The 24,401-nt window shown below is 45.9% G+C and overlaps 2 protein-coding genes across 18 annotated transcripts in view; both read right to left on the reverse strand.

Moving 5' to 3' along the window:
* Positions 1-655: 655 nt before the first annotated feature.
* On the reverse strand, positions 656-2,263 carry LOC141580423 (protein FRG2-like). Of its 2 annotated transcripts, none has more exons than XM_074381517.1 (4): positions 2,086-2,263; positions 1,749-1,823; positions 1,450-1,527; positions 656-1,155 (listed from the first exon to the last, which is right to left on the reverse strand). In XM_074381517.1, exons 1-4 carry the CDS (start codon positions 2,261-2,263, stop codon positions 656-658), a joined length of 831 nt encoding a protein of 276 aa, XP_074237618.1. The 2 variants fall into 2 exon arrangements, with proteins under 2 accessions (XP_074237618.1, XP_074237617.1); XM_074381516.1 differs by having other exon boundaries at positions 1,749-1,826.
* Positions 2,264-21,616: 19,353 nt separating this feature from the next.
* The window catches only part of PDE4DIP (myomegalin), a 222,259-nt gene continuing 219,474 nt past the window's right edge, over positions 21,617-24,401 (reverse strand). For 6 of the 16 annotated variants that reach the window (XM_039460976.2, XM_039460973.2, XM_039460974.2 and 3 more), the window contains 2 exons: positions 24,297-24,343; positions 22,438-22,624 (listed from right to left, as the gene is read on the reverse strand). In XM_039460976.2, coding sequence (XP_039316910.1) covers positions 22,535-22,624; positions 24,297-24,343 — 137 coding nt within the window. In that variant the 3' untranslated portion in view covers positions 22,438-22,534. Of the gene's footprint in view, positions 22,681-23,368; positions 23,431-24,296; positions 24,344-24,401 lie in introns of all 16 variants that reach the window. The other 10 variants (XM_074381175.1, XM_039460972.2, XM_074381177.1 and 7 more) reach the window with 5 other exon arrangements.

Raw genomic sequence — 24,401 nt, forward strand, 5'->3', positions numbered from 1 at the left:
AGCACTTTGGGACAGTCCCAGTCCCAAGGCTGGCGGATCACTTGTGCTGAAGACCAACCTGGCCCACATGACAAAAATCTGTCTCTGCTAACAATATAAGGAAAAAAATTAGCCAAAACTTTGTCTTTACTAACAATACAAGAAAAAATATATATACATGCCTTTAGTTCTAGCAACTTGGAAGGCTGAGGCATGAAAATTGATTGAACCTAGGAAACGAAGGTTGCAGTGAGCTAAGATTGTGCCACTGCACTTCAGCCTGAGTAACATAGCAAGACACTGTCTCAAAAAAAGGCATATAATTTTTTATTTACTTTCCTAAAATCTAAAATATGCAAATAATTATTACATTCTAATATTTTCCTGATTACATATAAATGCATGACTGTCATCAGATATCCAAAAGGCACCAAATGTCTAACATGAAGTATAAAATCAGTCTGTAGCCTTAGCCCTCTGCAAAATGCAGGGCTTACCATTCTGAGTATATTGTTCGAGTTTCTTTTCTGTGACTGCTTCAGGTTCTGTCATGTATTAACACCGTGTATCTAAAATCGTCACTGCTGGTCATCTGGAAGAGTCTGAGAAGTAGCAGGTCCTTGTTCTCATTCCCAAAGCTGCATCCTCTGCTGAACAGGGTCAGGGTGCTTGCAGCTCAAGCCTCATCTGATCCACTGACAGGTTCAGTTATCTCCTGGCCAGGGATGGGGTGGACTTCTCTATCTAGGAATGAATCCCCAGGATCAGGCAGTGTGTCTGGGACAAGCCAGTCCTCAGCAGGGAAGGCATAAGCTGCCTGCATGGCCATGGCATAGAAGGTCTGCACATGAGCACACAGAGCCCCCCGGAGCTGAGTGAGCCATGTGTACTGCTCCCAGGTCAGTGGAGAATGGACGTGCTGTGCCCACACCTGGGCTAGGTCTGGATAAATAGCCTCCGACATAGCTCGCACGGAGGTCACCAAGCTTTTTCGAAGTGACGGTGGCTGAACTCCTAGTGGCCGAGACCTGTGCCACTTGCTGTGTCCAGTGCGAGCCCTCGAATGTCTCCTATGGTGGGTATGACAGGTCTCCTGGATTTCACTGTTGTGCACGGCAGTGGAGGACTTTGACTTTTTTTTCATTGTTGAGCTGCACTCCTCTTCTGGACAGTTCCCTACAGAGAAAGCATGTGAGAGACTCGCCAGAACAGTTCCCACAGACCCTCATTTCTGGAAACTCCTGTGTGCTCAGGTGAACCCCACTTGTCTCTCCCCCTGGAATAAAGTGAGGCTGAACCCCTTCTGAGTCCCCAAATATATTCTGGATGCTAAGATCTCAAACATTTTTTTGTCACTAAGTAATTCCCTTCCTGCTCAAGCCTCGTATAAAAGTTTTCTAATTATTTGCCCTTTGGGGCAAAATAAAACAAAACAAACACCAACAACAACAAAAAACACCAGGATCCTACCTGCTCTGTCTTGGCAGCTCTCCTTCAAACTGATTGTTCTTTTCCTGCAATTTCCCTGACATGAGCTGGACTCTGGTTCTGTGGATACAATGAGAGTTTGAGAAAGTGCCTCCAACTGAACACCTTGAAATTCAAAGTCCATCCTGGACACTCAGGAGCTCAGGTTACCACCAAACCCCACTGTTCTTCAGTGTCCAAAATCTGTACAGCTCTGGCTGCCAAGGAGCTCCCTGTTTCCTTGCCACGGAAGCCTGTGGTGCTGCCCTGTCCCTTCCCACCTTGAAAGAGTCAGATCTTACCTGATCCAGCAGTGTTGTTTCCGGCTTTCAGCTTGGTTTTCTCAGAATTCTCCTCATTTGGATTGGGCTCCGATTCTACTGCAAAAGAAAGTTTAAGTAACTCACCTCTCCCTAGACAGAGTCGCATAGTCTGTCTCTGATGCATGTGTGTGGACAGTCTTCCAAGGGAAGCTTTTCTGCCAATGTCATGAATGAACACATTTCTCAAAGCCCTCTGAGGATACTAAACCATTTCCCATCCCCAATCTCAAAATAAAACCCTAACAAAGACACACAGCTCAGTATCTCTGATTCCAGCCCTCCTTCCAGCCTCCATAGACACAGCCCAAGGGCTTACCTTGCGTTTGTATGTCCTTCTCATTGGATTGAGAGGAGGCGGTGTTGTCTTTTCTTTTGAATGGTTTCTTCTCATCTGAGCCCTTTTCTGTAAAGGAGATCTGCTGGAAATGGGGCTGGACTGTGGAGCTTTGGATAGAGGAGCAGTGGAGATCAGAGTCTTCATTTCCCCTTCCCATGTTGAAGCGCAAGTGAAAGGTGCTCTCTCCTACACGTCCAAATGCGGAGTGTGGGTTAGCTGACTGAACTTGCCTTTTATACCTCCCTCGGCTGGGCGTGGCTTACTCTTATTGGCTGAACAGTTTTCTCCTTTCTATTACTTATTAGAGCCTCAATAAGAAGTTTCTTACTGTAGTTCTGCAGGGGACCTAGACACAGTTAAAGGGAGACATTTTCAGAATCCTGTCATAGTGTCAAGAAAACAAAGAACCAGGAGCACAGGGATCACAAGATCGGGGAATTATTCCTTCTGATTTCTGTCTCAGTTCCTATTGCAAGTATTTATGATCCTGTTCATCATTCGAGATGCAGAATTAGACATACTTATATTGACACATGTTATATATTTTGCACAGAAAGAATTTATTATACATAGTGTTAAAATTATATACTTGGATATTATCATTTCTTTAATGCTTGGAAACAACAAATGTCAAATTTTGGTTGATTGTATTAGATTCACACAAATGTGATAAAATGAAAATGCAGAGAAAAACTAAATACCAAATAAAATGACCCTACCTACCTTAAAAATGAGGAAGATAATTAGATTACATGCAATAAAATTGAATAATTAGGTTAGAGCCAAAGCTAACCTAATCAGCCCCTGATTTCTGAGGTAGCAAAAAGTCTAGGTGGAAAAACTTGCCCCCTTTCTCACCTTTCTTTGGTCCTCCCGGGAGCACCACTGTGTTCTATGGAATTTATTCAGCCTCCCTGGTATAAACGGGCTTGGTTCCTAATGGTAACCCAACTGATCACAAGAAAAGCAGTCTCGCATATGAACATTCAGCTCCTGTTTTCACACAGCAGACAACACCTGAATCCCATCAGAGCCCACATTGTTTCTTAACATCCACCTTCAATATACACTCCAGAGCAGCCTCTCAAAACTGCCTCAGCGAGACAGGACAAGGTGTGGTGGAGCTCCAGGTTCAGAGCAGTTGCCGCATCACTTCCTACTGCAGAGTCTGCCTCTGCTGGTCAGAGCCCTCAAACTATAGAAGCCTTAGTTTATGTCCCAGCAAGTGTTCCCTAAAAGGACCTTCTTGTCTCCCCCTCTCTGAGACATTCTATGTTAGGGAGTACTCAGCCTCCAGTCCCAAATGACTTGATTGACTGATGAACTGATTCTCTGAGGGGGAGAAAGACAGGGGAAGAGACTGTGTTGGGTGAGTCTCTGTTTTCCCAGCTGTGCAAGTAGTGGAACCAAAAAAAAAAAAAAAAAAAAAAAAAAAAAAAAAATTAGTGGTGGACGGACAGTACCTAATGAAATTGTCTGAATGTAAATGGAACGCATCAGAGTAACAGTATGTATTATAATATGATATCATATAAAATTTATTTGACCTATAAATGCCTTTTGAAAGATTACAATATAACATTACATAAAATGTTGTCAGGTAATTTTATTTAAAAATTGAGTCAAATTTTGTAACAACATTAATGTATAAACTTGATAGAAAGCTAAGAAAATTATCTGCTCTTGTGTAAATGACTGCTTTTTAGCTAACTCTGTAAAAGGTGTGAAGAGAGGTCTGCTACTTACTTAATGAGACATCAACTTCCAAATCTTTGCTGTTTTTAATCAATCCCTCTCAAGATATGAGAATATTTTACTGAAAGAAACCATTTTCATAGATATCATAAGAATTTTTAATTCTAATTAACTAAAATAGTTAATGAATTATTATAACATTTATTGTTTATTAATAGTTTATGTCATTGTTAAAATATACTTCTACAGATAACACATAAATTCGGTGTTTGATTTGTCCTTTAACCTTAGCTAAGTCAATTTATTCAATTTTTATTTATTAAATTCTATTTATTTTAGATAAAAGAGACCCCATAGCTGTCATATGTTGTACTGTGTTAGAAAGACAAATTCTCAGGCAAAATTCAGGCCTGGCCAGGCATGGTGGCTCACACCTATAATCTCAGCACTTTGCAAGAGCAAGTTGGGTAGATCACCTGAGGTCAGGAGTTTGAGACCAGCCTGGTCAACATAAAGAAACCCAGTCTGTACTAAAAATACATTAAAAAAACTGGGTTTGGTGGTGCATGTCTGTAATCCCAGCTACTCAGAAGGCTGAGGCAGGAGGATCACTTGAACCTGGGAAGAGGAGGTTTCAGTGAGCCAAGAGCACACCACTGCACTCTAGCCTGGGTGACAGAGCAAAACTCTGTCTTGAAAAGAGAAAAAAACTCAGACCTATTTTTATCAAAATCTAGATTTCAAATAATGTTTCTAGGTCTTCCCTTTCAATAAAAATCTAAATCAAAACAAACAAAAAATTTCTAGATAATTCTCATGCATATTAATAATTGTGAAATTGGGTACTTTCATTTTTTAGAGAGGGATTGTTTATATGGATGTGCTGATGTGTCAAACACGTACAGTTAAGATTGTACCTTTTTTTTTTTTTTTTACAGAGCCTCACACTGTCACTCAAGTGACAGCTTTGACCTCCCAGACTCCAGTGATCCTCCCATGTCAACGTCCCAAACAGCTGGAACTGCAAATGTGCACCACAATGCCCAACTAATTTTTAAAAAATCATTGTAGAGATGAGGTCTAACTATGTTGCCCCAGTGAGGTCTTGTTATATTGTCCAGGCTGGTCTCAAACTCCTGAGCTCTGGCTCCCAAAGTGATGGGGTTACGAATGTGAGCCCAGCCAAGATTAGACCTTTCAATGAGTGCATATCTTATCTCAAAAAAATAAAAAACCTGATTAAAAGATAAAGTCTGAGTTAGAAGTGGGTTCACATTAATGATTTTTAATTTTTGTACTGCTTCTGTTAAAAGAGGGATTGTTTATATGGGTGTGTTTCTTTGTAAAAACCTAGTTAAGATTGAACACTTCTCTTTTTTTAGAAACAGTCTTACTCTGTTACCCAGGCTGATGTGTTGTGGCACAATCACAACTCACTGAAGCCTCAAACTCTAAGGATCAAGGGATCCTGCTAGGTCAACATCCCAAGTAGCTGGAAATATAGGCGTGTACCACCATGCCTGATTAATTAAAAAAAAATTTAGTAAAGATATGATCTCACTATGTTGCCCAGGCTGTTCTCAAACTCCTAACCTCAAATGATCCTATTGCCTTGTCTTTCCAAAGTGATGGAATTACACAGACTTCAGCCATTTTGCTCAGCCAAGATTTTACCTTCAATGAGCACACATCTTATATCACACACACACACACACACACACACACACACACACATACACGCACAAAATAAAGAACAAAACAGGAGGCATCACACTACCAGACTTCAAACTATACTACAAGGCTACAGTAATCAAAACAGCATGGTACTGGTACCAAAACAGCGATATAGACCAGTGGAACAGAGCAGAGGCCTCAGAGGAAATACAACATATCTACAACTATCCGATCTTCGACAAGCCTGACAAAAACAAGCAATGGGGAAAGGATTCCCTGTTTAATAAATGGTGTTGGGAAAACTGGCTAGCCATGTGCAGAAAGCAGAAACAGGACCCCTTCCCGACATCTTACACCAAAATTAACTCCAGATGGATTAAAAACTTAAACATCAGACCTAACACCATAAAAACCCTAGAAGAAAATCTAGGCAAAACCATTCAGGACATAGGTGTAGGCAAGGACTTCATGACCAAAATGCCAAAAGCAATGGCAACAAAAGCCAAAATAGACAAATGGGACCTAATCAAACTCCAAAACTTCTGCACAGCAAAAGAAACAGTCAGTAGAGTGAATCGGCAACCAACAGAATGGGAAAAAATTTTTGCAGTCTACCCATCTGACAAGGGGCTGATATCCAGAATTTACAAAGAACTAAAACAGATCTACAAGAAAAAAACAAACAAGCCCATTCAAAAATGTGCGAAGGATATGAACAGACACTTTACAAAAGAAGACATACAGGAAGCCAACAAACATATGAAAAAATGCTCATCATCACTGGTCATCAGAGAAATGCAAATCAAAACCACATTGAGATACCATGTCACACCAGTTAGAATGGCGATCGTTAAAAAATCTGGAGACAACAGATGCTGGAGAGGATGTGGAGAAATAGGAACACTTTTACACTGTTGGTGGGAATGTAAGTTAATTCAACAATTGTGGAAGACAGTGTGGCGATTCCTCAATGACCTAAAAATAGAAATCCCATTTGACCCAGCAATCCCATTACTGGGTATATATCCAAAGGATTATAAATCATTCTACTATAAGGACACGTGCACACAAATGTTCATTGCAGCACTGTTTACAATAGCAAACACCTGGAACCAACCCAAATGCCCGATGATGATAGACTGGATAGGGAAAATGTGGTACATATACACCATGGAATATTATGCAGCCATCAAAAACGATGAGTTTGCATCCTTTGTAGGGACATGGATGAACCTGGAAACCATCATTCTCAGCAAACTGACACAAGAGCAGAAAATCAAACACCGCATGTTCTCACTCATAGGCGGGTGTTGAACAATGAGAACACATGGACACAGGGAGGGGAGCACTACACACTGGGGTCTGTTGGGGGGAAATGGGGGAGGGATGTGGGGTGGGGAGGTGGGAAGAGATAGCATGGGGAGAAATGACAGATACAGGTGAGGGGAAGGAAGGCAGCAAACCACACTGCCATGTGTGTACCTATGCAACAATCTTGCATGTTCTTCACATGTACCCCCAAACCTAAAATGAAAAAAAAAAGAAAAGAAAAGAAAAAAGAAATAGCTTTTTGAAGTACCACAGGACACTTGTCTGGTTGTTTTTGTTTAGGTTAACATGCCAGCAATTTTTCTTTTTGACTTCCTGACAAAAATTATTTGGATAAAAAAGTGGTTTTTATCCAAATAATTCAACTACTCTACTCCATCCCTAAGCTACTTGCATGGAAGGAAAAAGGAGGAAAAAGCCAGTACTGTGACCGCCTATGCTTCCCCCAGCATGGCCCCCTGTGAGACGTGGGGCAGCCGAGACCAGGAACTGTTCAAGGGCGCCAGGCCCCGTCTCTCTGCGCTCACTTTCCTTCCTCAGGTACTCGCATGGCGGGGGATGGCACCGACTTTATGTGTTGCTGCAGCTCCTTGGTGAGCTGGCCCTGGTCATGGAACAGGAACTGTGGGGTCAGAACAATAGAGGGCTTCACCACCTGCAGAATGGGAACAGAAGCTCATGATGAGGGCCAACCTATTAGATAATAATGTTTTAAAAAGTTTCTTGAGTGGAAAAACAAGGGGATGCTTGAGTCTATAGTGGTCAAGAGCATGGGGGCCTCAGAAAAGGTCAGAACCAAATTCAAATTCCTGTACTTTCAATTTCTATTTCATGCCATGGAAAATTAATTTACCCCTCTTCACCTGAGTTTCCTTTTGTGTGAAATGGAAACAATTTCATTCCTCATTCAGTTTCTGTCAAGGATTCTAAAACACCCAACTCATTTAAATGTATCGTCATTTCTGTCATAACTAGTGGGATCAATTTCACTATTATTGGATACACAGTTCTGTGCCTGAAACCTACAAAAAAGAAAATCTTACGTCTAAAAAGTGTCAGTGATTTATCATCGTTATATTATTAATCATAACTGTGTTTAATCCACAAGGCCTTGTGCATGGCAGGTGCTCAACAAACACTTGTCCAATCAATGCATGTGGGCTCTGCAGCCACACTGTTTAGGTTCTACTCGGCCTCTATCACTCATTAGCTGAGTGATGTGAGCAAGATAATTCATGTCTTTATGTCTTCGTGTCCTTCTCTATAAAAGATATATAATAAGAATCCCCAGCTCCTTAGGTTGTTGCCGGGGGTGAGTAATTTGGCAAATAGTAGGGGCTTGTTAAATATTAGCTGTGATGAACTCCTTCCAAATCGTCCTTTTCAGAGCCACAGACGCGGTCATAGTGCCACCTGGTGACCCTAAAGTGTAAGTACACATGATCACCAATATGCTCTCCCTGCACCACAGGTCCAAGACTGAGTAGTTACCTCCTGGAGGTTTCTGCTGCATCTGCCTTCTCAGTGCTCACATAAAGACTTTTGTATTTTTCTCCTCACATTACCGCAGATGGGGTTCAGGGTGCCCAACACAGAGGTGATCCACACAGGGCAGTGACCACCTGTGCCAGCCCTGTGACGTCGCTGGAGGACCACTGTTCCTTCCTTCTCATGTTCTGGGTAGATGCCAGGGGTGGGGTGACCCATACCCTCGTTTCTTGCTTTGGAGAATCACATTTTCTTTTGGCAAGGAAGGCAAAAGTCACAGGAAGCCAGAGACCCGTGATGTCTCTGTGTCACAGGTTCAAACTACAAAGACCTGAACACTATGCTAAAAGCCCAAGTCTTGGGTGCTCCCCAGGGCTTCTCACCTCACGGCCTCTGCTGAGGGAGGATGAATGCTATGTCCTCCCAGAGCTTTGGCAGCTTGTAGCAAGCAGCCTTCCTAGCACAAAATCTTTTGGAAACCTCGAACTGTGTCTAAAACATTCCTGCACATTTTGCATCCTATTTCCCATATGTCAGCATGTTTTAGTAAAAACAACAAAAAAAAAAATCAATTTCCTAAATATGCAAGAGAAATGAATATTGTAGAACAATGTGACTTTTAAAAACATGTTATTTAGGCTGGGCATGGTGGCTTATGCCTGTAATCTCAGCACTTTGGGAGGCTAATGTGGGTGGATCACCTGTGGTCAGGAGTTAGAGACCAGCCTGACCAACAAGGAGAAACTCTGTCTCTACTAAAAAAACAAAATTGGCCAGGCATGGTGGCACATCACTGTAATTCCAGCTACTTAAGAGGCTGAGGCAGGATAATCACTTAAACCTGGGAGGCGGAGGTTGCAGTGAGCTATCATGCCATTGCACTCCAGCCTGGGCAACAAGAGCAAAACTCCGTTTCAAAAAACAAGCCAAAAAACTGAATCTCAGAATGATGAAGCACTTTGTCCAATGTGACTCAGCTAGTAAGTGTTGAGACCTTGCATCCAATCAAAGCCCATCTCATTCTAAAGGCCATGCTATGTATTCTCTGGCCCATGGAGAATAATTTTAACACAACCAATGACATTTCTACACAACAACGTTCTTGTCTCAAGTCCAAGAGTGCCTCCTATGCCTTCTATAACACTGGCTTTCTGGGCACTAAAGATGCCATTCTAATGTGTAATCATGTGGCCAATGGAGATATGACCAATGTCATCATGTGTATACACCCATAAGCCATACACACTCCTCCTTTTTCTGATGAAATTCAAGTACCCTTTTTGATTACTTAGCAAAACCGAACTTTAAAAGAGTTAAGGTTTTGCTGGGTGTGGTGGCTCATGCCTGTAATCCCAGCACTTTGGGAGGTTGAGGTGGGTGGATCACGAGGTCAAGAGATTGAGACCATCCTGGCCAACATGGTGAAACCCCATCTCTACTAAAAATACAAAAATTAGCTGGGTGTTGTGGTGCTTGCCTGTGGTCCTAACTACTCAGGAGGCTGAGGCAGGAGAATTGCTTGAACCATGGATGCAGAGGTTGCAGTGAGCTGAGGTTATCCCACTGCACTCCAGCCTGGTGACAGAGCAAGACTCTGTGCATATCTATGTGTGTATGTATATGTGCGTGTGTGTGTGCGTGCACGCGCATGTGTGTGTGTGTGCATATGTGTGTGCATGTGTGTGTGGGTGTGTGCGTGTGTGATATGTATATAAAGGGTTAAGGTTTTTATATCCATGGAACTTTCTGTATTGCTTTTCAAGTCTCTAGTTAAATGAATATTCTTCTAATAGTGACCCTGGTCATGGATGAACCTGGAAACCATCATTCTCAGCAAACTGACACAAGAACAGAAAATCAGACACCACATATTCTCACTCATAAACGGGTGTTGAACAATGAGAACACATGGACACAGGGAGGGGAGCATCACACACTGGGGTCTGTCAGGGGGAAATAAGGGAGGGACAGCAGAGAGTGGGGAGTTGGAGAGAGATAGCACGGGGAGAAATGCCAGATATAGGTGATGGAGAGGAGGAAGGCAGCAAATCACACTGCCATGTGTGTACCTATGCAACAATCTTGCACGTTCTTCACGTGTACCCCAAAACCTAAAATACAATGAAAAATAAAATTTAAAAAAAAAACTAAAAAAAAAAAAACAGTGACCTGTGATTTTATTTTGATCAAGTGTTTTCAAACTTGTCATCTTTGAGGGGTTTCTCCAGTATCAAACTCCTAAATCGAGTTTTTTGGCTTAAAATTAACCTTGGGATTTTTCAGCTGGGTCCCTCAGGGAGTCTAATGTGTCTCTCATCTTGTAAAAGACATTAAACGATTCAATGTAGTTGGTAGATTGTATGGGTGGGCATGGTCAAATGTGGTGATACTGCGTGGGAAGGCATCATCTAATGAGGTGACATTAAATCTCATCTCAGTTATGTTAATGGGTGTGTTGTTGATATACATGTTCCAAAAATTATATACATTTATACAAATTGATTGTTATGATTTACAAGTTTGATTGTTATGCTAAATATCTGCTAAAGTTCTATTTGTATAAACACGTTATTGATGTCTGGGCATGGTCACTCACTCCTGTAATCCCAGCATGCTGGGAGATGAAGACAGGTGGATCAACTGAGATCAGGAGTTCAACACCAGCCTCACCAACACGGTGAAACCCCTTCTCTATTAACAATACAAAAATTAGCCAGGGGTGGTGTCAGGCACCTATAATCCCAGCTACTTGGGAAGTTGAAACAGAAGAATCACTTGATCCCAAGAGGCGGAGGTTGCAGTGGTCTGAGATCATGCCCATTGCAGTCCAGCCTGGGCAACAAGAGTGAAATTCCATCACAAAAACAAAGAGTACAAACGTTAGCCTGGAATGGTGGCATATGCCTGCAGACCAAGCTACTTGGGAGGCTGAGATGGGAGAACTTCTTGAACCCAGGAGGTGGAGGTTGCAGTAAGGTGAGATTGTGCCACTGCACTCCTCCACCTTGGGCAACAGAGCAAGACTCCATCTCAAAAAAGAACAACAAAATAAGTTATTAATGTATTTGGAGGATTATATGAAATTTATAAAAGTCTGGTGGTCCTGATGTGATGCTGTCAGTCAGGATTCTGGTTACTCTCTTAAAATGCTGCACATAAGACGACTAACTACATTTCCTTGTGAATTGGGAATGTTCAGCAGATTTTCATCATAACTATTGATTCCATCATCCACATTTACTGTTTTGAATTCGTCTCTAAAAATATCTGTAATCAGCAACAGTCCAAATTCAAATTTTCTTTTTTTTTTTTTTAAGATGGAATCTCGCTCTGTCAACTATGCTGGAGTGCAGTGTTGCCATCTCTGCTCAATGGGTTCAAGTGATTTTCCTGCCTCAGCCTCCCAAGTAGCTGGGACTAAAGGCATCCCCCACCACGCCCAGCTAATTGGTGGCAGTTGAGACAGGGTTTCACCATGTTGTCCAAGCTGGTCTCCAACTCATGACCTCATGATCCGCCATCCACCTCAGCCTTCCAAAGCACTGGGATTACAGCTGTGAGCCAGCATGCCTAGCTCCCAAATCTGCTTTTCATAGAAAAAAACTCTACCAAGTTCTTTTTTATTTTTTGAGATGGAGTTTCACTCGTTACCCAGGCTGGAGTGCAATGGCGTGATATCGGCTCACCGCAACCTCCGCCTCCTGGGTTCAGGCAATTCTCCTGCCTCAGCCTCCTGAGTAGCTGGGATTACAGGCACGTGCCACCATCCCCAGCTAATTTTTTGTATTTTTAGTAGAGACGGGTTTCACCATGTTGACCAGGATGGTCTCGATCTCTTGACCTCGTGATCCACCCGCCTCGGCCTTCCAAAGTGCTGGGATTACAGGCGTGAGCCACTGCACCCAGCCTACCAAGTCTTCTTGAACACAGGTTTCTGATAACTCATAACAATGAACTACCCAGACATCACCACTATGTGATACAGGCATGTCAGAAACTCACACATGCACCCCCTTAATACGTTAAAAATAAATTTAAAAAAAAATCAAAGGCCCAGGTCCAGTGGCTCATGCCTGTAATCCCAGCACTTTGGGAGGCCAAGGTGGGTAGATCACTATGGTCAGGGGTTCGAGACAAGCCTGGCCGACACGGTGAAACCCCATCTCTACTAAAAATATGAAAATTAGCCAGGCATGGTGGTGCATGCCTGTAATCCCAGCTACTAGGGAGACCGAAGCATGACAATTGCTTGAACCTGGGAGTCAGAGTTTGCAGTGAGCCAAAATTGTGCCACTGCACTCCAGTCTGGGTGACAAAGTGAGACACTATCTCAAAAATAAAAATAAAAGTAAATAAACTAAAAAATTTCTGGAACTCTAATAAGGAAACTTAACTGTTCAAAAAACTGCTAAGCAAGATGAAGCAAAACAAAAAAATCCATAAAATTAAGATAATGTCGGTCGGGCCCGGTGGCTCATGCCTGTAATCACACCACTTTGGGAGGCTGAGGCAGGTGGATACGAGGTCAAGAGATCAAGACCATCCTGGTCAATACGGTGAAAGCCCGTCTCTACTAAAAAAAAAAAAAAAAAAAAAAAAAAATAGCTGGGCATGGTGGCACCTGCCTGTAAACCCAGCTACTCAGGAGGCTGAGGCAGGAGAATTGCCTGAACCCAGGAGGCGGAGGTTGCGGTGAGCTGAGATCGCGCCATTGCACTCCAGCCTGGGTAACAGGAGCGAAACTCCATCTCAAAAAAAAAAAAAAAAAAAAAACTAAGATAATGTCTTTATAACACGTAGTTAAAACAATGTTGATTTATTACTTTTATTTTTTATTTTTTGAGATGGAGTCTCACTTTGTCACACAGGCTGGAGTGCAGTGGCGCAATCTTGGCTCACTGCAACCTCCACCTCCTGAGTTAAAGTGATTCTCCTGCCTCAGCCTTCCAAGTAGTGGAGACTGCAGGCACTCACCACCACGCCGAGCTAATTTTGGTATTTTTAGTAGAGATGGGGTTTCACCTTGTCAGCCAGGCTGGTTGAAAGCTCCTGATTTCAGGCGATTCCCACCTCTCCCTCCCTCCGTCCCTCGCCGGGGACTCCCGCAGTGCTGGGATCACAGGTGTGACCCACCGCGCCCACCCTTTACTTGTTTTGTTTTCTAGATTTAAGGAATTTTTTTCATGTTATCTATAATTTACACTGATTTAGCAAAGCAAGCTCTTGTGAACAGAGGTGGGTGGAAGCATTTGTTTTTTCTCCCTACTTGATCCCTCCTAAGTTTGGAACCTATTCATGAATATTCTTGTTTTCTGCTCATATGTTCTCATTATCATCAGGCGATGATCCGTAAGTGGTTCCGTCGTCCACCTGTGGCCGAAGCCTCCTGTCTAAGACTGTGCGGGAAACGCCCGGCCCCCAGTGTGCAGACTCACAGGAGGAGGAGAGCGTCCCTCCCCGCAGGCCCGAGAGCCGGAGCGCTGTCCAGGAGCAGCATGGCAGGGAGGGACCCGGCGGCTGCTTGCGGGCAGGACACACGGGCGCAGCCCCGGGGCGACCCTCCGGCCGGTGAGGGCCTCCAGCTTCCCGGCGTCTTTCTCCTCCGCCCTGCCGACCGCAGGGGGAGCGCCGGCTGCCCCGTGCCTGGAAGTCGCTCCATCGCCTCCTCCCGCCGTGGGAAGGGAGAGGCCGCGGCGGCCGGAGCAAGGTGGGGGGCCCGAGGGGAGCGCCAGGCTGGTCCCCGCGGGGAACATGGCGACCCGAGCAGCAGAGGCCGCCGCGGCTGCTCCGCTCACTTCCGGAGGAGCAAAGGCGCCTCCCAAGAAGATGCAGCCAGTGGAACAGGGCCCCACAGCCCCGGGAGGGAGCAGCGGCGACGCAGCCAGGAAACCCCGGGCAGCGCGCTGGGCACCATCGACTGCCACGCCAGCCTCCAGGCGGCGCCCACGCCAGCCTCCAGGGGGCGCCACACCAACCGCCAGGCGGCACCCACACCAGCCTCCAGGGGGCGCCCACACCAGCCTCCAGGGGGCGCCGCACCAACCTCCAGGTGGCACCAACACCAGCCTCCAGGGGGCGCCGCACAACCTCCAGGGGGCGCTGCACCAACCGCCAGGTGGCACCCACACCAGCCTCCAGGCGGCACCCACACCAGCCTCCAAGGGACACCACACCAACCTCCAGGGGCACCCACACCAGCCTCCAAGCAGCACCAACACCAGCCTCCAGGGGGTGCTGCACCAACCGCCAGGTGGCACCAACACCAGCCTCCAGGGGGCACCCACACCAGCCTCCAGGCAGCACCAACACCAGCCTCCAGGGGGTGCCACACCAACCACCAGGCGGCACCCACACCAGCCTCCAGGGGGCGCCCACACCAGCCTACAGGCGGCACCCACACCAGCCTACAGGGGGCGCCGCACCAACCACCAGGAGGCACCAACACCAGCCTCCAGGGGGCTCCCACAGACTCCGGGGGGCGCCGCACCAATCTCCAGGTGGCACCCACACCAGCCTCCAGGGGGCGCCCACACCAGCCTCCAGGGGGCGCTGCACCAACCACCAGGCGGCACCAACACCAGCCTCCGGGGGCGCCCACACCAGCCTCCAGGCAGCACCAACACCAGCCTCCAGGGGGTGCAGCACCAACACCAGCCTCCAGGGTGTGCCGCACCAACCGCCAGGCGGCACCAACACCAGCCTTCAGGGGGTGCCCACAGACTCCAGGGGGCGCTGCACCAACCTCCAGGCAGCACCCACACCAGCCTCCAGGGGGCGCCCGCACCAGCCTACAGGCGGCACCCACACCAGCCTCCAGGGGGCGCCCACACCAGCCTCCAGGCGGCACCCACACCAGCCTCCAGGGGGCGCCCACACCAGCCTACAGGGCTGCACCTGCCCGCACCACACTGGTGCAGGAACTGTGATGTCGGCCCGCCACACTGACCCAGGCGGCCAAGGCCCGCGGCAGCCAGAGAACAAGCCCACGCCCACTGCCCGCAGCTAATGAGGAGAAGCAGGATGGCACCGTAGAAAAGTGCAAGGGCTCAGGGCTCGGGTCCCATGCCAGGAAAGGCCAGGAGCAGAAGATGGAGAGATGGAGATGGAGAAGCAGCAGCGGGGAAGGAGCACACTTCACGGGCGGGATCAGCATCCGCTGGCGGGGTTAGAGCATGAAGAGGATGAAGCAGCAGAAAAAGCAGAAACCAGAAGGTGCAATGACACAGCGGAGCACAATGCGGAATCAGGCCCAGGGCTCCCGTAAAGGCTGGCTTTAATTCCAGCTCACACCCCCACCCCAGTCAGAGAGGGTCAGGGGAGAGGGAGGACCCAAGGAACACTGGAACCCGAAGGGCGGGAATCTGAGGCCAGGACTGATTGTGGGAAATGGAGGGCATCAGGAAAGGAGAAAGTGAGGCAGAATAGAGGGTGCAGGGTTGGGGGCAGTGAGCTGGGTTAGGAAGGATTAGAAATCAGAAGCTTAGGAAGAATCCACAAAGAAACTGTCCATAAGAAGGTGCGTGCTGCGGCCGGGATTCCCAGCACTTTGGGAGGCCAAGGTGGACAGATCACCTGAGGTCAGGAGTTGGAGAGCAGCCTGGCCAACATGGAGAATCCCTGTCACTACTAAAAATACAAAAATTAGTCTGGCACATGGTGGTGTGTGCCACTAATCCCAACTAATTGGGAGGCCAAAGCGAAAAAATTGCTTGAACCTGGGAGGTGGAGGTTGCAGTGGGCCGAGATTGCACCACTGCACTCTAGCCTGCGCAACAAGAGGAAAACTTGGTCTCAAAAAAATTATTGATTAACTAATTAATGAGGAAACGTCTTGGAAACCGTTGTTCTCACAGTTTTGGGAGTTTTGTTTGTTGTTGCTGCTCTATCTAGGCGCATATTTTTTTTTCTTTTATGACAGAGTTTACTCTGTCACCCAGACTGGAGTGCAGCAGTGTGATCTCGGCTCACTGCAACCTCCACCTCCTGGATTCAGGCGATTCTCCTGCCTCAGCCTCCCAAGTAGCTGGGACTATAGGGGCAGGCCATCACACCCAGCCTTTTTTTTCTTACTATAGTTTTCTTTTTTGATATGGAGTCTCACTTTGTTGCCCAGGCTGGAGTGCAGTGGGACCATGTCGGCTCGATGCAACCCTCATCTCCTAGGTTCAAGCAATTCTGCCTCAGCTTCCTGAGTAGCTGAGATTACAGGCACCCACCACCATGCCCAGCTAATTTTAGATTTTTAGTAGAGACAGGGTTTCACCATGTTGACCAGGCTGGTCTTGAACTTCTGACTTCAGGTGATCTGCCCACCTCAGTCTCCTAAGATGCTGGGATTACAGGCATGAGCCACAGAAAATGTTTTTTAAATTACAGCTGGTACACACCTGTAAGTCCCAGCTACTTCAGAGTCCTAGGCAGGAGGATTACTCAAGCCCAGGAGGTTGAAGCTACAGTGAGCAATGTTCACACCACCGCACTCCATCCTGAGTGACAGAGTGAGACCCTCTGTCAAAACAAACAAAGACCTCAATGGGTCTCCATTGCATATGCAGTCACCCATGTAGCCAAGATCTAGAGAAATGTTGTCTTTCACAAATGCAGATGTACAAAAATGATATCTCTTCGTTTATTGAGGAAGTTTCAATGTTTTTTATGTACACACACAATGCTTACATAAAACTGAACATTGGGAGGCTGGGTGTGATGGCCTGGGTGTGGTGGCTCATTCCTGTAATCCCAGCACTGTAAGAGGCTGAGGTGGCAGGAGGAGGGGGGCAGATCACTTAAGTTCAGTAGTTTGAGACCAGCCTGGCCAACGTGGGAGAAACCCCATCTCTACTAAATATACAAAAATTAGCCAGGCGTGGTGGCAGCCACCTGTAATCCCAGCTACTCAGGAGGCTGAGGCAGGGGAATCGCTTGAGCCCAGGAGAGGGAGGTTGCAGTGAGCCTAGATCATGCCACTGTACTCCAGCCTGGGTGACAGAGTGAGACTTTCTCTCAAAAAACAAACAAAGCTAACATTGTGATAATACACTTTTGTGGAGTCGCATATCTGATGTCCAAGGCAGTGGGGGGAACGTGTGCCCCAGCTCTAGGAGAGACTGGTCTGCCTTCTGGATTTGATCTGTCTGGGTCCCTGGCTGATAGGTGGTGCCTGCCAACTTGAGGACAGATCTTCCCTCCCTAGTCCACTCAAACTCACACAGTCATCTCCTCAGGAAACACCCTCCCAGATACACCCCAAATCACCTTTTACCAGGTTTCCACGTGTCCTTTCATTCAGTCAACATGACACCTACACTTTTGGGGGGGATTTTTGGAAAGGGTCTCACTTTGTTACCCAGGCTGGACTGCAGTGGCTGGAACACACCTCGCTGCAGCCTCAACCACCCATGCTCAAGTGATCCTCCTGTCTCAGCCTCCTGAGTAGCTGGGATTACAGGTACGCACCACCACACCCAGCTAATTTTTGTAGAGGCGGGGTTTCACCATGTTGACCAGGCTGGTCCTGAACTTTTGGACTCAAGCAATCTGCCTGCCTTGGCTTCCCAAAGTTCTGGGACTTCAGGACTTCAGGTGGGAGCCACCTTGCCTGATTAACAACTAAAATTAGCTCCCCAATCCCATCTGTTGTCAACAAGGCACCCTTCTCTATCTCCTTACACCATGCTTAACTTATAAATAAATAACAAGGTAATCGTTCACCTGTCATGATTCAACTAACATGATGCAACTCTCTGGCATATGACCAAAAACACACTCAACCCTTCCCCAGAATTCATCTCTCAGGATTTCAACATTACAGATTCAAATTTTGGGGGATTGTAATTTTTGAGATTTTAGATGAGATCTTTTGGGATTTAACCTATTTTACAACTGAGCACAATGAGCCACAGGGGTGGAATGTGAACTGCCCAAGGTCTCACAGGTGGTGAGGGTTTGTAGCTGGAACTTGAACCAGGGTCTACCTTGGAAGGAGATTTCACACTGAGCCTCCCCCTGAAAAGCCTGCTCTCTGGGGTTTGAAGGAAATTCATGGTCAGTAAACTGTGCCTCAGGAAATTGTTCCTCTAATGCATCAATCAGGATAAACAAGGTTATGATGCAATAACAAGCAGCCTCCATTCTCTCCTCTTTCTGTTTGGTTTTTGTTTTTTAGAGATGGAGTCTCGCTCTGTCACCCAGGCTGGAGTGCAGTGGCGTGACATTGGCTCACTGCAACCTCCACCTCCTGGTTCAAGTAAGTTTCCTGCCTCAGTCTCCTGAGTAGCTGGGATTACAGGCACACCTCACCACACCCAGGTAATTTTTGTATTTTCAGTAGAGGGAGAGTTTCATCATGTTAGCCAGGCTGGTCTTGAACTCTTGGTCTGAAGTGATCCTCCAGCCTCGGCCTGCCAAAGTGCTGGGATTACAGGCATAAGCCACTGCCCCTGGCACAACCCCCAATCTCAATGGCTTACAACAAAGTTTGGTTTCTGTCTCATACAACATATCCACAGCAGCCTAACGAATTCATCTGCATTGGAAACATCAAAAGTCTCGTGGCAAAAAGGAAAGAGACACGCGGCCACTTGCTGACTCTGAAAGTTTCTGGTAAAAAGTGACACAGGTGGCCAGGCACAGTGGCTCACACCTGTAATCCCAGCACTTTGGGAGGCTGAGGCCTGAAGAGCACCTGAGGTCAGGAGTTTGAGACCAGCCTGGCCAACATGGTGAAACCCTGTCTCTACTAAAAATACAAAAATTAGCCAGGCATGGTGGTGCACACCTGTAATCCCAGCTACTCAGGAGGGTGAGGCAGGAGAATTGCTTGAACTCTAGAGGTGGAGGTTTCAGTAAGCAAAGATAGTGCCACCACACTCCAGCCTAGGTGACAGAGCAAGACTCCGTCTCGGGAAAAAAAGAAAAGAAAGGAAAAAAAGAAAGAAGGAAGGAAGGGAAGGAGGGAGGGAGGGAGGGAGGAAAAGAAGAGGGAGAGAGAGGGAGGGAGGGAGGGAGGAACTACTTTATATGTTATTTGCTCTTCTCTTGCTGCTTTTAGGATCTCCTCTTTCTCCTTCATCTTTAAGAATTTATTATATGTCTTGGGGCAGTTTAATATGGATTGAATCTGTTTAGTGATCTTTGATGTTTCTGTGTCTGGATATTATATCTTTCTCTAGGTTTAGCAAGTTTTCTGTTATTTCTTTGAAGAAGCTTTCTTTATTATTTTTTTTAAATTTTTTAATAAAGATGGGGTTTCACCATGTTGGTCAAGCTGGTCTTGAACTCGCGACCTCAGGTGATCCACCTGCCTTGGCCTCCACAGTGCTTGGATTACAAGCATGGGCCACCATGCCCGGCCTGAAGAAGCTTTCTACTCTTTGCTCCTTCTCAACCCCTTGTTTAAGGCCAAGAATCTTTGATTTTCTCTTTTGAGGCACTATTCTAGATCTCTTAAACATTCTGTGTTCTTTCTTATTATTCTGACCATATTTTCAAATAGCTTGTTTTCATGCTAATTCTTTCTTCTGCTTCATCAGTTCTACTGAGACCCACTAATGCATTATCCAGCTCCAGGATTTGTTTGAGTTTGTTTGTTTTGTTTTGTTTTGTTTTGTTTTTTCTGTTACTTCAGTATCCCTGTTAAGTTTATCTGATATATTTCTGAATTATTTCTCTGTTTTCTTGAAGTTCACTGAGCTTTCTCGAAACAGTTATTCTGAATTCCCTGAGAGGTTACACATCTCCATCTTTCCAGGGTTGGTCATTGGTGCCTTATTTGGTCCATTTGATGAGGTAATATTGACGTAAATGTTCCTGATACTGTCGATGTTTGTCAGTATCTGGGCATTGAAGGATAAGATATTTATTCCGGCCTTTGTAGTCAGGTCTTGTTTGTACCTGTCCTTCAGAGGGCCTTCCAGGAATTCAAAGTGGGCTAATGAGTTCCCCAAGCCAGTGGTCACTACAGCCATTTTTGTACTACAGTGTACCCTAGGCCCAGTTACACTGCAATCCTTACAGATTTCTAGGTCCCCAGCCCTGTTGGGGGAATATCAGGGATTGTTCTCTGCGTTCCCAGGCAAAGCCCCTAGCTTACTTTCCTCTCTTTCCCCCAGGCAAAAGGAATCTCTCTCCAGACCACACTGCCTGGAGTATGGGGAGGGTTGATACAAGCATTCCCAGAGCTGCTGCAGCTGCTGCTGTCATACTGGCTCACACCCCAAGCCTAGGGTGTTCCAGACCTATGAGGCATCAGGGCTTACCCAAGGATGTGGTTACTATAGCCTGCCTGCTCCTGAAATTTATTTGAAGCCCAATACATTGCCAGTGATAAAGCCGGCCAGAACTTTGGTGGGTTCTTCCTGCTGGAGCAGCTGATGCCCTTGGTCTAAATGCTTCTTTTGTGGGCATCAGCCTGGAATCAAGTGCTGTAGGGTTCTGTCCAGTGCTGTGTTTCACCATGGTAAAAATGGTACTAAGTTTCAATATAAAGTCCCACACCTTCTTCCTTGTCCCCAAGCCATTAGATTCTCTCTCAAAGATGCATTTCCTGTGGTTGGGGGAGAGGTGTCAGAAGCAAAGCAATACTGTCCTTCCTCCCTTCTTCAATGCATCTTTTCTTGTTATTGTGCTAAAACCAGGTGCTCTGATCTCTCACCTGATTATTTAGCTGTGTGCAAGTGTTTTCTTGTATGAATAGTTGTTCAATTTGATGTTCCTTCAGGGAGACCATTGCTGGAGAGTTCTATTCTACCATCTTACTCCACCTCCTACCTGTTTTTATTTCTTAAATGTATCTAGTAAATAATTGTGAAGTGATAGGTTTATTTCAGTCCTGGGGATCAAAAGCATGTAGCTAAGAACTTTTCCCAAAAAATATTTTTAAAATTTTGTATCAGTGTTTATGGAATAACATGCTTTTTGATTCAAGATTCTTAAATTTATTTTTAATTTTGATTCAGTGTTATAGAACACTGTTTTTTGAAACTGATCTGCAGCCCACATATAATGGAATCACCTGCGGTGCTTATATTTTTAAAACGCAGATTCTAGGGCCCACACCAACTGAATCTCCTGGGATTTGGAGACCAAGAGGTAGCTCCTTATCATCTCCACAGCTACTTCTAAGGTACACCAAGTTTAAGAACCATTCTTTCATATTTTCAGACCGAAGATTCTTATAAAATGACAAAGAAAGAAGACCTTACACTTTTAAAGTTAGAGTTCAAGCATTAGACTATGTGCTTCTTAAACAGTTTATCTTTGCTATTTTCTCTTTCCAGTTCTTTATACTGTCAAGGGATTGGTGCAGAAATGGAAAACAAAGCAGTGAAAGAAAAACTATTTATTTCTTTATACACATTTTGCTTTAATAATCACCAAAAAGACTTTCATTTTCTCTTACCCACCCGGTCCACCAATTATATTGGCCTTCAACATATGGTGATAGCAACATATATAAATCTGTATCATACATTTATACACACAAACATATTCTATCTGCACTGTGAAGACACCGACTGGGCTTTACTATGGCTGGGGACCTCTCCCATGCCACTTAAAAATGAGCACACGTTTGCTCTATGCAAGAATTTCAGCAGAATTGGTCTGGCCATCAGTCCCCAGTTTCCCTGAGGTAAGAAAGGATGACAAAATGGGACAGTGTATTTGAAGTGAGGTCAGTCCAATTTGGATATCATAGAAGAAAAGAAATAGGATGTGCTAGCTTAAGCCTGAGATGGTATCTGGGAAGTCACCGCATTCATGATGTGAACGCAGATGCCACAGGGCAGACCAAAGCACAGCCTGACTCGACCCAGCAGGGTCAGGGGTGGATCTGTGAGCAGCGCTCACTGAGTCCCCACCAGTACTATCCAGCAGGGCACTGCTGCTCAGTATTGTGCTTTTAGAACCTGCCAGAGGAGCTCCGGCATTGGGACCACATGCTTCATTCATCAGAATTAGGGTCCTGTCTTCACTGAGTTTTCCATCTCAGGGCAGCTGACGAGGCAGGAGTGTGCTGTTGCTGGTTCCCACGCTGCTGGGGCTGTTGAGAAGCAGTCTCACAAAACCTTCCATGCAAACTACACATCCTTTGCTTCATGCTGGGCCAAGTGGGCCTTGGCTAACAGTATTCCATAGCTGTCAGAAAGGCTTTCTGCCTTTCTTCCCGCTCCACCAGGATGCACTTCTGACTCCCTCTTCTGGACCCTCCAGTGGACTTGGAGGAATGAGGCCCAGAGGCTCCTCAGCAGATAGGTAGCTGCACAAAACGGGGACAGGCCCACCCTTCCTGCTGTTTTAAGGACCTCGGGCGGCTGCGCTTCTTGCATGGTTCCTGGAAGGCAAGGGTCACAAGGCTGGAGTGCACGGCAGAGCCCTTAGGGATTTCACCTGCAGACAAAAATAAAACAAACCAAACCAGTGGATATTGCCAGGCCCTGCTGATGGCTACCTGAAGCTGGAGTGAGAGCGATGTGGTGACTAAAGCCAGGAGTTTGGTGAGAGCCAGGTAAGAGGATGAGCTAAGAGCATGCGCTGCAGTCTGGAGGAACAGCAGGTGCCCCAGGTTAAGGGAGCCTCCCCACCTCCCCGTGTGCTGAGATCCCTGCTCCAGTTCACTGCACACTGGGTGGCTGGATTCTACCATTCCTTCTTCAGGGGCCAGGTGACTCTCCAAATCCCTTTGTCTCAGCAGAAGAATGGCCTCTGCCATCTTCCCCCAAAAAAGAAGTGCTTAGCAGGAAACATGCACATACAGAAATAGCCTCTTGTAGGAAAAAGAGGACATTTTGCAGGGAAGTCCTCTGTTAAGTTGATGTCTAGTTGACATAATGAGGACATGGAGGGGTCAAGTCTATATGGACCTCAGAGCTCAGCTAAGGCCAGTCCCACCTTTGACAGGTGAGGGTGCAGCAGACTCACAGAGACCCAGGGACAAGCCAAAGCCACACACCAGTTAGTGACGAGCCAAATAATAGAACCGAGGCCTCGGGTCCTTTCCAATGACCTATGGGAGGTCAAGGGGAAAGCTCCCACGCTGGAAAAAGCCAGTGGATACTAAGGGAGATTTTGGGGTTACCTTTTCTGGGACAGGAATAAGGCTTTACAGAGGCAATCCTGTAAGTGTTGCTCTAAAAGAGGCTCAAGAAAGAAAGGAATTATCAGAGAAAAACAAAAGGGAATTAGTGAAAAAAAAAAGAGAGAGAGCAAGTTAAATCATGGCCCTAGTCATTTTCACACTATGGAGATCGAGATTTTCTCAGGTTACGATTTAGAAACATTTCCAGGAATATGCTCAATTGCTTATGGCAAAACTTTGAAGTCCAAGTGAAAAGGTTTCATTTCTGGTTTTTAAACCATTTCATAGACTTCACATTTTACTTTAAAGTACTTCCCAGGGAATGATTAACAGTGTTTTAAGTAAATGTAGATAATATCTAGTACATATATAACATTTCCCCCCTTAAACTCTGTTATTTATTATCAAATTCTCTTTCAGACTGATGAGACCCAACAGATCTCTTTAGTCATGTGACTTAAAGAAAACGATATATCAAATTCAAATTGCTGTTCTTAACCCAGTAGTGTGCAGTGAAATCAGTTTATTAGGATGCAAATTGCTTTTATTTTTTCATGAAGAATAGAACACAACTGGCCTCAAGACCCCACTACCTAAAGCTCATTCAGAGGCAGACCCCCGAATGTCTGCTGGCTTCAAGAGTCAGCTGAATTGGATTTCTCCAGTCTCCTGACTTAGCATCAAAGAAGAAATACTGGAGCAGAAAGGAGAGATGCCACCAGTGTGAGAGTGAACAAAGATGCAGGGCAGGAGCTGACTGGGGGGAGGGTGACGGGTGCTCACTGAGAACCTGGGATCTTGCAAGTAGACCCGAAATCTTCTCCCGGAAGGCCAAAGCAGGCCAAGGGCCACCTACAAGATCTGCTAACACATAGTGATGGGTTGGGGGCAAGCTCCGTGCCTCTGACTGGTGCAATAGTTTCCTTACCTCTAAGTTAGTTCTTGCCTTCTTCAAAACATCGTGTGTTCTGGTTACTGAAACAAGAGAGCACCACAGAGTAGAAATCACCCACAGAAATTACCCCTCCTTGCT

This window comes from Saimiri boliviensis, chromosome 11 (genome assembly GCF_048565385.1).
Source record: "Saimiri boliviensis isolate mSaiBol1 chromosome 11, mSaiBol1.pri, whole genome shotgun sequence".
NCBI classification, from domain to species: Eukaryota; Metazoa; Chordata; class Mammalia; order Primates; family Cebidae; genus Saimiri; species Saimiri boliviensis.

What these genes read in the sequence shown, in the direction of transcription:
- LOC141580423 (XM_074381516.1), bottom strand. Translation starts at nt 2,263, where the DNA reads ATGGGAAGGGGAAATGAAGACTCTGATCTCCACTGCTCCTCTATCCAA. An exon ending in GAAGGACATACAAACGCAAG is followed by an intron (nt 1,827 to 2,085) that starts GTAAGCCCTTGG and finishes TTTCTTTTGCAG; the next exon opens with TAGAATCGGAGCCCAATCCA. An exon ending in GAGCTGCCAAGACAGAGCAG is followed by an intron (nt 1,156 to 1,449) that starts GTAGGATCCTGG and finishes CTTTCTCTGTAG; the next exon opens with GGAACTGTCCAGAAGAGGAG.